At 47.1% G+C, this 12951-nt stretch overlaps 1 protein-coding gene across 2 annotated transcripts in view; it reads right to left on the bottom strand.

The window, feature by feature from the left end:
• Nucleotides 1–6420: 6420 nt before the first annotated feature.
• Nucleotides 6421–12951, bottom strand: part of dusp8a (dual specificity phosphatase 8a) — a 30727-nt gene continuing 24196 nt past the window's right edge. For both annotated transcript variants that reach the window (XM_062562849.1, XM_037450928.2), the window contains 4 exons: nt 10951–11117; nt 10674–10833; nt 10232–10355; nt 6421–9907 (listed from right to left, as the gene is read on the bottom strand). In XM_062562849.1, coding sequence (XP_062418833.1) covers nt 8725–9907; nt 10232–10355; nt 10674–10833; nt 10951–11117 — 1634 coding nt within the window. In that variant the 3' untranslated portion in view covers nt 6421–8724. The remainder of the gene's footprint in view (nt 9908–10231; nt 10356–10673; nt 10834–10950; nt 11118–12951) is intronic.

The raw sequence follows: 12951 nt of genomic DNA, 5'->3' as shown, positions 1-12951 counted from the left end.
TCAGAGAGCAGCCCAGAGAACTGTGCCTCTGGCAAAGGATGCTTTCACAGAGCCGGCTGTTGCCAGAGATTTGCTCGGTGGGAAAACGAGCTTGGCTCCGGTCAGGTGCACCTCTTGGTGACCCAAGGCCACTTCCTGAAATCGATCTCTCGCCCCGTTTATTCAGAGGCGCCCAGGGGTCGATATGTTCCCAATCCACATCGTCACAGTCGGTGAGAGAAGTCGACGTCACTCTAGTCCTGTACACCAATAAAAACAACTATGAAATGTAATCCAGCAGTCCTCCATGAAACACTTTAATAGGCTTTTTTCAAAGAACGATTACCTCAATAGTGACTTAATTGGATAGAAGCCCTTTCAAACTGAAAGTTATTTTAAGGATTAATGATCAATTTGATTAATTACACCTCTTCATTCCAGCAATGACAAACACGAATGAAACAAATAGTATTCCACATTGCACACTCGCACCCAAGAGGATTGGACTTGTTTATTCATTTCAATGTTTATGATAATCTACCACAAGGCATCCATGAAGATTTCATAGTAATTCACTTGCTTGATAATTGTTACGCATCGTAATTTTACCTGCTGTTTACCCCGGTCCTTCACTTCAGAATATAAAAGACTTGTTGTTACCTGTAAACTCGCACTATTTCTGCACAGGAGCTTTGGTGTTCGTATGGGCTGCTTGGTGTATTCTGTAACAAAAAAACTCAATAACAAATTACAAAATACCAACATATATATATATATATATATATATTTCTTTTTCATAGAATCCTACACAAACACAAACACACCACATACCTATAGATCCGGGTGAGAGAGGAACTGGCTTCCCAGGTGACTGATATGATCCATCCATAACTTTCAGCAGTAACTCAAAAAGCCATTAGAAGGCATTAAAACGGAGACGCCTCACATTACTCTTGCATGAATAATAAATGTTTAATAGAGACAGCGAGAAGTGTGTGTGTGTGTGTGTGTATGTGCATGTGTGTTCGTGTGTTTACATCAATTACACAGCAACTAGTAGCTGCACTCAAACTACAGACTTATTCTAAGTGTTTCATTCCAAAATCCTGAGGATATTATGAAGATAAACCACATCAACACATCATCTTAATACAAGGTCATCAACCCGGGTGGCTTTATGAACACAGGCAGATGGGTGTGTGTCTACAGTCTGATGGACTCATTTCTTCTCAACGATGATTACATCATTTTAGGTGTTGATAATGGCCACTCACATGACTGCGTTGCATATTGTCGGCACCGCCAAGTCTGTGTCGATTCAGTATATAATATGAGTGTGTGTGTGTGGGGGGGGGGGGGATTATGCTTGTGTCATCGCTGGCTCCAGGCTGACGGCCGATGTCTTGGTGTGTGAGTCAGCCTCAGCCGCACACTCAAAGTCTGCCGACCTACCTGGCTCCAGCGCTTCCACCAAGGAGGCAAGAGATTGAGGAAATAAGAATATTGCATTATTATTGAGAAGAACCTATTTAAAAATGTGAATCCAGAAGGATTGGTAGACAAAAAAAAAACCCCAGTAGGAAATGAGTCCTGCCTCCGGTGCATCAAACCAAGCAAGATTTTCATTTTCCATAAACAGAGTTCTACACCCCCCCCCCCTCCAACCCCTCTTTGTTTCAAGCAAATCAGACATGAGGTCATTTTTTGCCAGAGGCAACTCAACAGAAATAGCTTGCATGTGGTTCTGAGGTCATGGGCAGGGAGAGAAGAAATGATAACAGAAGGGCAGCCACACACACACACACACAGTGTCAGCAGGGCGGTGTGTGAGGTTCAGTCTTTGTCTTAGCAACATATACAAGTTAGCAGGTCTCTGTGCTTGTTAAGTCCTCCTCAAACTCCAAACCTAATTATGGACGGTTGTTTTCTCCAAATTTGTCTGATTTAAGAAGATTTTTCTGATATAAATTGTTGTGTCTATAACTTTGAAAGAGTGTTGATTTGTTGTAGATAGTGCTGTAAAATAAGATCATTTAAAGAAATAAATGACACGTTTCGATTTTCAAAACAATGTAATATTTAGAATTATTGGGGGATATTAACTGGCTTAAAGTTCACAATCAAAACGTTTCAAAATGATCTCACCAAAAATATGTCTAAATATCTACTTTATGTCCACACACCTGGAATGGTGTATCCAAACTCATATAATTACTTAACGGATACATTTTATTATACTAAAATGGCTCATGTGAGAAGTTTATGGCAGTGTATATAAAATCTGCTAACTTTAAGCTTACCTTAAGATTTTCCAATTTCAACAGAAAATACTTGTTTTCTACTGTATTAATGCTCTCAATCCTGTAAACAAACAAAGGGCTGAGCTTTGTCTTTGAATAGTTGGTCCCAACCCATTAACGCTGTGTTGATTTGTAGATCGTGGTTCTCACAGTGGCCCTGATCCCTCATGGTGACGAGACCGTGTCTGACCTTGTGTCCGCTGTGCCACACCCCCCCCTGAAATCTTCTCCGGTGGTTATCCGGGGGGGGATGTGGTTTTTTTTGGAAGTGCAGACGCTGAGATATGGGATATGCCCTGGGTTTCCGACTACAATGGCAGAAGCAGTGTGTGTGTGTGTGTGTGTGTGGAGGGGGGGGGGGGGGGGGGGTTATGTGCCAATGCATTGATGGGGTTTCAGACCCTGGCACAGAGTGCTGATAGGGCTGATGTTTGGGAGAGAGCTGCAGTTTGTTCCACCATCAGAAAGACAGGGACAGATGTCAGCACCACCAGCTGCTTCAGTCAGCACTTTGAAACACACACGTACACACAAACGCAAAGCAAAGGGGGGGGCGCGCCTCACTGTTTCACACAGAACACAGGACGGGATTCTGGGTGTAGATTTTGTTCTCTCTTTTTTTTTTTCATTCATTCATTCATTCATTCATCCATTCATTTTTTTTTTTTTTTGCAGTTGAGAACAGAAGCCATAAGCGACCGGCTCGTGTGCGTCCAATTCCGCCTCCGGCCTGAGCGATATATAGAACAAAGGTACCGATGGCCTCCTGCCGCCGTGTCAGGGGACAGGAAGCCGCCGCGTTTGACTGGGAGCCAGCAGCAGGTGGCAGCAGCCGGTAGTGACACCACAGCTGCCTGGGGTAATCACAAAAGCTCTACTTTCTGGTTGTCCGTGCACAAATGAAGCGCCTTCATGCTCGCCAAACGACAAATAACCGGATGGTTCCCCGATTGTGACTCGAACCCATTTCTGTGAGCACTTTTGTCGTTGCTCAGATCAACGTTCCAAACAACACAAAGCGTTTCTCGCGGCCTTTCTTGCTTTTTCCGGGGATTTGGCACCGTCTAGACGCCCGCTCCAGTCCTTCCGTAACGCTGCCGTGTGTAATAAGCAGGTGGCATTAAATCGGATTACCTGAGGCCTGCTGAGCCTCAGAGCCAGCCGAAGGGTTTCCTCCTCACCACGGGCCTCACACCCGCACACAAACACGGGTGCTGCTGCAGGAAAATGCACTAATGATCTGCCTGCATTTATTTATCCAGCTCATTTCGCTGGGGTGACTTGAAAGTCACGTTGAAATGAAGACAGACTCTCAAATTGGCAGCACGAGGGCAGCAGCAGCAGCAGGAAGAGGATATTGGACACATGTGTTTGTACCGGGGCTCTTGGTGGCCCTGGCTCAGGGGAGAGAGGAACCACCTCCGGCCGCACGGCGGGTTTCAGCCCGCTTGCGTGAGAGATGGAGAGAGGTGGGGGATGACAGATGGGTAAGAGGGAGGCAGACAGACGGGACAAACAGGCTGCCTAAATACAGAGTTATATAAGGACATGAGTTTTCCATGGAAAAAAAAAAAGGACAAAAAAATGCAGTTTGGAGTCCGTCGTGCTCGGTGATGCGTGGAAAAGTGTGGAATGCTGCGCTGATGCAATTTTCGAGCAGTGATGGTGTGCAATGCGTGTGTGTGTTTGAGAAAGTAGCGCCCGGCTAGGAGCAGCAAGAAGAAAGGAAAGAGAAGGACGTGAAGAAGAAAGTGGGCGTGTTCTGTGAAAATATGTGTGTGTGTGTGTGTGAGTGGAAAAGCGCCATGGCGTGCTGACGTAACAGTTCCTAACTGTTTCCATATAGGAGGCCCGGGACCAGGCGCCAGGCGGCGTGGATCCGTCTGGTACCCATCAGCCCGTGTGAGATGGAGGATACACACTCAGACACTTACACCAGCGCGCCTGCACACAGGCCGCACACAAACTCGCACACTCAAATGCGTCACACTTCCAGTTAAATTTACATAAGCTTCACTAGTGCAAAACATGGACGTTTATTTACATTCACACAAATGCATACACACATGCATGTTGCGTGTAGAAGCACACGCATGCTGATACGGTTATACGGTCCTGCCACATCTACACACACATGGGGACAGGAAGCATTGACATTTGAAGGCCTCACCTCGGTCTTTCGGACATTGTGATTGGGATTCTTTCATTATTTTCTGACCTTTCACAGAGTAAATAATCAGCATGCTCATCAAAAACAGAATGATCCTCAATCGATCCACGCGCACATTTGCATTTGCTCGCGTCGACGGTCCGGCTGACCAATGTGTTTTCTTCTAGTGAAGAAACAAGATGTGAATTAAAGAGGCAAGTGAGATATGAATGGAAACCAAACGACAGCGATCGATATGCCAAAAGGCATCAGAAACCTATTTCAGGCCGCTGAAGGAGTTTACCGCACATTGAGAACAAGAAACCTGCATCGAATTGCAGATTCAGCACAGCGGAGGAAGAGTGTCGATGGGCTGGTTACCCGAGATACAGATCCATATAATACGAGCTCAGGGCACCTTGAAAAACACACACACACACACACACACACACACACGGCGCTCAGAGAGAGCGAGAGCATATTTTGAAAGGATTATCAATGAGGATCCAGGTGACAAATACTGACACCAACCCAAGAAAAAAGGACGTAATATGTTTTTGATTACAACGGTGGGCCTGTGATAAGGTTCAGTAAAAGGTCATTAAGAGCACTGGAAAAGGCCAGTCTGCCTTTACAGTGTGTGTGTGTGTGTGTGTGTGTGCCCTGTTGAAAGGATTTTCTCCATCCTTCTTTACCGCCTCTCATTACCTCAGTTGTTTGTCCCTCAACAGCACGCTGGTTGTTTTGGCTGGAGAAAACCAGATAGTTTGGCTTTGGGAGGGATGCTTTGTAAGCGGGAAGATGTGGTCTGATTGGAGGAGGTGAAATTCCACCATGACATCATGAAACCAAAAGGGGCCTTTGAAGTGAAGCGCCCACCGAGGGGACCCGAGGTGGGTGTTTGTAACGTCGGTGCACTCACCGGGCCCACATTTTCTGCTCGTTCCGTCGCACTCACAAACAGACTTGCACAAACACACACTCACACACCGCTAACTCACCTCGTTTTCTCACCCCCCCCCCCGGAGGTAAGAACTGCTCAGACACATCACATCATCGCTAAACGCCCCACCCTCACCGCGCCACTCTCTGGGTGAACAGTTTGGGTGACGTGGGGTAAAGAAGAGATACTTAACCAAAGAATCACACGTATCAAATACACTAATTTCACTCAATGTTCCTTTGACTTTGTTCATGTTGAGTACTCCACTACCTTAAAGATGGATATATTGACTTATATCACTCATTTGGTGAATATAAAGCTAGAGCTAGCAGCAGTTTAGCTTAAAGAAACATAACAAGGATGTAATTTGCCCAAATCCATCAAATCCCCCGTAGAATTCCAACTTTTAGTTTTTCACTCATCATTTTGTTTATTCTGTACAGAACAGCCAATGTGTTACTGAGCAGAGGCTGATGATACTTCTATATATATATATATATATATATATATATATATATATAAATATATACACATTAGGGTGACTGTGGCAGATGGAGTAGAACGGGTGCGCCTGCAACCACAAGGGTTGGTGGTTCAAAGCCTGGCTGCTACTTGTCCCTAAGTGTCCCTAAGCAAGGCATTTAACCCCTAACTGCTCTACAGAAGCTCCCACAGGGCTGGAGGGTCAAATGCAGATTTAATGTTGAATGGTGTTGAACTCTCTTCCAATCTTATTAGACTGTATTATACCTATCAACGGTAATTTGTACATCATAATACGGGTGAAAGTCCCTTTCTATAGAGTCATTTTATTATATCCTCTATATTAAATAATTTACCATCCCATCAGCATTGACAAGCACTCGTCACAGTCTGAAAAAAAGAAGAAAAAAAAAAATCAATGAAGCGGCGTTTTGTGGTCAGAGTGGAGCTGGTTAAACACAAAATCAATCGGAGGGCTCCACGACTCGTTTGGGATGTCGTAATGTGTCGTTTCTGTTCAGTGGCCTGATGCAAGCACACAAGATGAAGAAGAAGCAAAGAGGAGGTTGTATTTGACCATGTCTGTATTTTTGTCTCATTTTCACAAAACATGTACAGGGGAAGGAAAAGCCTTTCAATAGAACCTGAGGTATTTTTGCGTCAAGCAGCCTAAGGTATCAGGATTTTCTTTTAAAAACTCATCTGTATTCTTCAGTGTTCATAGATGAGTTGCTATTTACACAACATAGTAATAATAATAATAATAATAATATTTCAATAACAAGAATTTTAGCAAATGGGACAGCCTGCATCATCTTTGTTACATGTCATAAATAATTCTAATAACATTTCTTAAAAATATAGGGAGAAGGGTGAGGAGACGTCGCTTGAACCTCAGGGAAAACGGAGGAATCTACTATAGCTGCTGCAGCCAAGGTCAAAGATCACCAGAGAGAGAAGCTAATCAGGGGTCAAAAGGAAAAATAAACACATTTTACATCATAAATAAATACCAGGAGAGCAACATTTTCATCAAGATCAGTTTTTTTTCTTTCCATTCTGTAAAGTTGTTAAAGCTTTGGAAAGTCAGAAATAAGAGCAAAAAAAAAAAAAAAAAAGACAGAAAGAGAAGGAGCTTTTCGGACATGCACTGTGCCGACGTGTGTCCCCGGTGCTGGGCTTGGCTCGCTGAAAGATCCCCTGAGAATGAACAAAAGGGTGTGAAGGGCCTCCTATGCTTTACACGTGGGAACATATCTGTAAATGCAAAGAGAATTGTGTGTGTGTGTGTGTGTGTGTGTGTGTTCATTTGGGCTTTGGTGGAACGCGCAATGAAGGTGAAGAACTCACTCGTCTGTAAATCTCAAACTCGTGAATAGATGGCCAAGTTGTCGTGGCGCTGGCCGGACACGTTTTACTTTGCACGAGCGATCAAAGGGTGCGCCGCGGCTATTTTGTTCCTCTGCACAACCGAGCAAAGTTTTTAGACGACCCTCGAGTCCTCGATTGTGATGAATCCCCAGAATGCACATTGAAGATCCTGTTTGGGTGGGATGTCTTTACCGTCCTACAAATAGGAAACAGAAGCTCCATATCTTGACCTCCAATACTCTTAGCCTTAGTTTTCAGAGCATCCTGTTGCCATGGGAGTGAGGGGCAACCCAACTTGGTTATCAGAAAACAGAAAGGTGCATTTCAAAGTCCCTCGCCCCAAAGAAGGAACAGCACATATTGCTTGCTTGATTTTGTTGAATGTATGTATTTGTTTGAGTGTGTGTTCATAAATACCTTACAGCAAATAATAATATTTCAACAAGAAAAAAAAGAAATAAATCCACAAAACATTATATTATTTCTCATTACCAGAATGAACCAATACAATAAATTAACTATAACTGAACAAAAAAGTCCATTAGAAGTCCAATAAAATTGCTATATATATTCATATTGTATATATAGTATTTGTCTTTCTGTAGTCAGCCTTTCTGGTGCATGCTCAGTGGTGACCGTAGATGGTGACTGGGAGCAGTGGGAGAGGGGTCAGGGATGTCTATAAAGGAGCTGAAGGGCCGTCAAAGCAAACCCTCGCCACCCTTCCCGAAACCTCAGTCCCATCTGGCTGTTAACACTGGAAACAAGGGAACCGGAGTCAGGAAGGACACACTGTGCTTTAAGGGGGGGGGAACACTGTCCGTCACTACGAGTCTTCAAAAGTCTTTTCAGCAACAAAATGCTGAGGGTCCTTCATTGTCTGGAAACAGTACCGCCGTAAGATGAAGTCCCAGGGATCTCTCTGCCTTGTGCTCTGGTGATGTGAGGAGAACGGTGCTGTTAAGGAGTCTGTTATTGTTGTCTGATGTTGCTATGCAGAGCCGGTAGCAGGCAGAGCCACTGGGAGAAGGAGGAGGACGAGGAGGGGGGGGGGGGGGGGGGGACATAGCTGTGCGAGGCTCTAACACTGGGGTAAAGCTTTGGTAGGAAACATGAAGCTTGGTTCAAATCACAAGCTAAACACCCATTAAAGAACAATACATGTGACCGCAGGCAAGCCGTTTGTGTCCAAACTCAAATGAAGGATATTCTGTATAGTGAGGATGCAACATGACAAGAGTTCTGGGTTGTTTCTTTTTCCTGCGACATTGATTTAAGCTTTTCAGTACCTACTCCTTTACCCCACCCTCCTTCACCCCACCCTCCCCAAGACTTTTACATTTCACATTGACGCATCCACTTCTCTCGGTAGGAGTCTTTAACACTGTCTGTCAGGGGAGCAAAACAAAAGCCTCTTCCACTTCGTCTCCTTTCGCCCTCCCTCTGAACAGGTCCATTTGCAACCCCCAGGGCACAGCTCCGATCACGTCCATTATCTGTCAGGATACCTCAATGATCTCCATGCTCCCGGAGAAGCTCGACTGCTTCCCGATCTTCCCGAGTTCTTCTCGGGATCGCGTCTCGGAGATGCCCTCCTCGAACTCCATCTGGCAGCTGCGCCGCTTGAACTGCTTGTCCAAAGCGGGCCCGCCGTTGTTCGGACTGTTGGACAGGGCCGCCGTGGACGACACGCCGTCTCGGTGGTCTCTCTGTGTCAGTGGCGCTGAGGGCTTCTCCCGCAACCGCACACCTTCGCTGCAGCCGAACGCCAAGTACGCCGAGCTGCTCCCGAACCTCACCGACGACTCCTCTCCTCCGCCCAGCTCCATCTCTCTCTCGCCCACCTCCACCGCCCCAAAGTGCCAGGGGGCGTCTGCGGTGGGAGTGACGGGAGTTGTGGCCTGGACAGTGTCTCTGTGTTTGGTCCACATGGACCCGGACCCCGCGGTGGGCAGGGAGGGTAGTGAAAGGAGGAGGGAGCCCTTCAGCTTCTCGTCCGGGCTGGGCATCTTGTGGTCCAGCGACAAGCTGAGGGACTGTGGAGGTTGGGAGTGGACGGGGGAACCGCCGGAGCAATGCTTGGGTTTCCTCCTGGGTCTCGATGAGGAAGAACCAGTGCGGTGGATTCCTTCGCTTCCCCGGAGCCCCAAACCTCCGATGCTGCCCCCGCCGCCCGGCGAGGGGAACGGTGAGTCAGCTGAGCTGGGGCTGTCGAGGACGGGAGACTGAGAGCAGACACCGTTGGAGGTGCCGGTTCCGGGGCTGTCGAGCTTGCACAGCTTTGGGACGTCTTCAGAGTGTGCGGGTGCCTGGCTGGGGCAGAGGCTGGGACTGTTTGGGGAGTAGACCGACTTAATGTCAAGGGAGAAGGAGCGCTTCAGCCGGTTAGTGTCCATGATTCTTTCGGCCGAGAGGTTCAGGCCGTTGAAGCCTTGCTGGAGGGAGGTGGGTGACGGCAGCTTGGGTTCTGGCGGGGTGTTGGCATCTGCCACGGATGAGTCGTAATTGCTGCGGTGACCGTTCATCTCCACCTCTGAGCTTTGGTTTGCGTTGTTTTCGGGCACCTTGTCATCAGAGGTTGAAGTCAGAGACAACAGTAATCGCAGGCCCTTCTCAAACTCTAGAAGCTGACCCAGGAAGTTGAAGTTGGGGGAAATGGACGGTCTTCGGTCCTTTACAAACCTGTAAGGAGAGGAGTTAGAAATCATTATTAACAAGGCCAATCTCGATTGCACTCTGTAGCCAGGGGTTGTCAGTGTCTGAATCACGTGGGACTTCATGAGACATACTGTGGGTCAGAACCAGGCGTAGGACATGAACAGTTATACAAGACTGAAGTCTGCACCAGTGTTGTCTAGATAATGCCGTAGGTCACACACTGTTTCCTGACAGGCATCTAACAACTTCAACTCCCCCGAAAGCGCTACTTTCAACCGTTATTTGTCCATTTACTGGAGCTGACACCTCAGCTCAGCTGGTAGTGGGAGGTGGGAGAAGCAAGCGTACCTGTAGGCATCATCTGATGACAAGCCCATTGTCTTCATGATGTATGCAATGGCGATGGTTGCTGAACGCGAGATTCCAGCCAGGCAGTGCACAATGACTCTGCAGTTTGACACCTTAGCTCTGTCTGTTGGGGGGGGGGGGGAAACGAACGGGTATGAATACGCACGTTTAGCAGAGAGCGTTCAGAGACAATCAACGGCTGTTGAAATCAAACTGACATTTCCTGGAAGAGTCCATGGGGGGGAAACCCCTGAACAGGCGTGTTACACCTATCGCCATTGGGTTATTAGGCTGTTTTGAATATCATTTCATTCTTCAACACATTCCTTGCGATGAATGTACTTCCTTATGGAGACACTTCCCTTAGTGGCTATTGTGCTTTGAACTGCTTATCCTCATTCCAATCACATTCTTGTTTGTATTACATTTCACATCCTCATACCTATGAATTCGTTAGTTTTGTCCAGCCATGGAAGCAACTTCTCGCAGTAGTTGTCGTTGACTGGGATGCGCATGAAGTGGCTTTCGCTGATGAAGTCGGGCTTTGGGCAGGTGTTGCTGGCATTCAGCACATAGGTAATGCCATTCTGAGCCATCAGATCCTGCAGGGATAGAGATGAATAAGCTCAAGGACATTTTTTTGCTAGGTAACATTAACAAGACAGTTATCTCTCAATGTTGGTGATACAGTGAGCGAACAGAGGCAAACTAGATTCTACCTTGTTGAGGACATCCTTCTGTGAGCCCAGGTAGAGGTGTGGCAGGATGCGGGTGGGCCCTACATTAGCCACAGGCAAGCAGGGCTGGGACAAGCTCATAGGTAGAGCAGTGGCAGGCTTCCCTTCACAGAGGCCCGGAAAACAGGAGGAGAAAGCAGCAAAACCTCCTTCAGAGAAAGAGAAGAGAAGGAGAGAACTGGTTAGGTACACTAATGATTTTCCACAGAACAGTCACACAACACCATGGGACCTCTGCAAAGCAATCAAGGACACCATTAGCAGAGCAAAAAGACTCTCTGCAGGCTTCCAGAGGCGAATTTGGGCTACAATGTCTGGGTCTTGCTCAGTGCAACAGGAGCAAAAAAGAGGCTCTCTGTGCTTCTGTGTGCGAGTTAGGTTGGCTGCTGGGCGGCCAGGAATGTGTATGTCTGGCCCTTTAAGAGGCAGGCGGCTCCACTTTTGGCATATGTGTCTGTGTGTGTGTGTGTGTGGGGCTCTGTTTCCTGCATGAGCTCATGTCCTGTAGCAATGCATTGCGTCAGGCTCAGGGAATGAGAGAGGCCACAGGTGCAAGGCCAGGACAGAGGCCCAGTAACATCCCCCTGACAACCGCACAGCACGCACACGCACACACGTTAACAAGATGATACTCTCCAACAAGATAGAATCTGAAGACATTATCACATAATCTTGCAGTCAACACATGCTGAATTATCCCTTTCGTACCTCTCTGTCCACACGCTCGGTCACATCATTACTTTGCAGTACCGCGGTTGTGTAACTACAGGGTGGGGGCCAACCGGCGGAGGTGGGGGGCCAGTGTGTGTTGTGTGTAGTGGGTAATGACCTAGGGACGACTCTGTTGCGAGCGGCATGCTTCAAGGAAACTGAGCCCCAGAAAGTAGATTAGAACCTAATCTTGGTTCAAGCCTGCCGGACCAAATCTGGGTCGCAGCAGAAACGCGTGCACATACACGGGCACAGAGTGAGACATGACATCACTGTCCTAAAGTCGCACATGCAGCAGAGTGAAGGTACGACATTGCCGTCGTTTTGTAACACACACCCTGCTGCACTACTCGTGTGACAACGTCTGGCTGACACGCACAGAAAGTCAGACACACACACCCGCGCGCGGTGCCTCGGAGGACATCCATAAAGCTGCAAAATTTAAGTCGTGCCCTCAGAGCATAGACACGTGTTTTTGCATTGCTACACAACAGCAAAAGCTTCTGACCTGCCGTGTGCATCCACATGACCCAGAGATATTATGGGTGCACTGTCCCTTTAAGTGTTGTCCCTTTCCAGCTATTAATCGCAACTGGCAAGGCAATGACATCAGCGCTCCACATGGGGGGGTGGAGTAGAGGGAACAGCAGATGCATACATGAAGAAAGAGTGATCTGATAACTAAGAAACAAGGAGAGCCTAATGTTTAGAAGAAGAGGCTGATAACTGCATGTGTGTGGGATTGAACCTTTTTGGCCTGTGTAGAGTAGACTAAACAGCCGTTTGTAGTTCACAGTTTAGCTTAAGACCGTGCTGCCATTGCGCAATTTCCACCAGAGCCCTCTTCCTGATCCTATGGGCGGTACTACAGTGTCAGTAATTGATAAAACAGAAAGAGGAAGTGTAGTTCTTTGAATGGTATTTTCCTGGCCTCTTTGTTCCCAAGCTGCTGGAGCGGGGAGCGCGCACAAACACACACACACACACACACACACACACACACACACACACACACACACACACACAAAGTAAATAATTGGTGCTACATATAGCTCCCACCACAGGCATGTATACTGTATTAGTGTAAGGAAGCGGCGTGTCCCTGGAAACAGTTAAATCAACAGGAAACGCCTCACGTCACGCAGCAAGCCTTTCCCTTTCTGCGCGAGGACATTGTTAGAAAGTTGCGGGACAGAGGACAGGACGTTTTTCGCAGTGAGGAGAAAGCGTCTTGTTTTCAAAGGGAAGTGAAAAAACGAATGAAAATACTAA

Source organism: Pungitius pungitius, chromosome 6 (genome assembly GCF_949316345.1).
Source record: "Pungitius pungitius chromosome 6, fPunPun2.1, whole genome shotgun sequence".
NCBI classification, from domain to species: Eukaryota; Metazoa; Chordata; class Actinopteri; order Perciformes; family Gasterosteidae; genus Pungitius; species Pungitius pungitius.
Note: the sequence above shows the minus strand (reverse complement) of the source record. Positions and strands in the feature narration are given on the sequence as shown.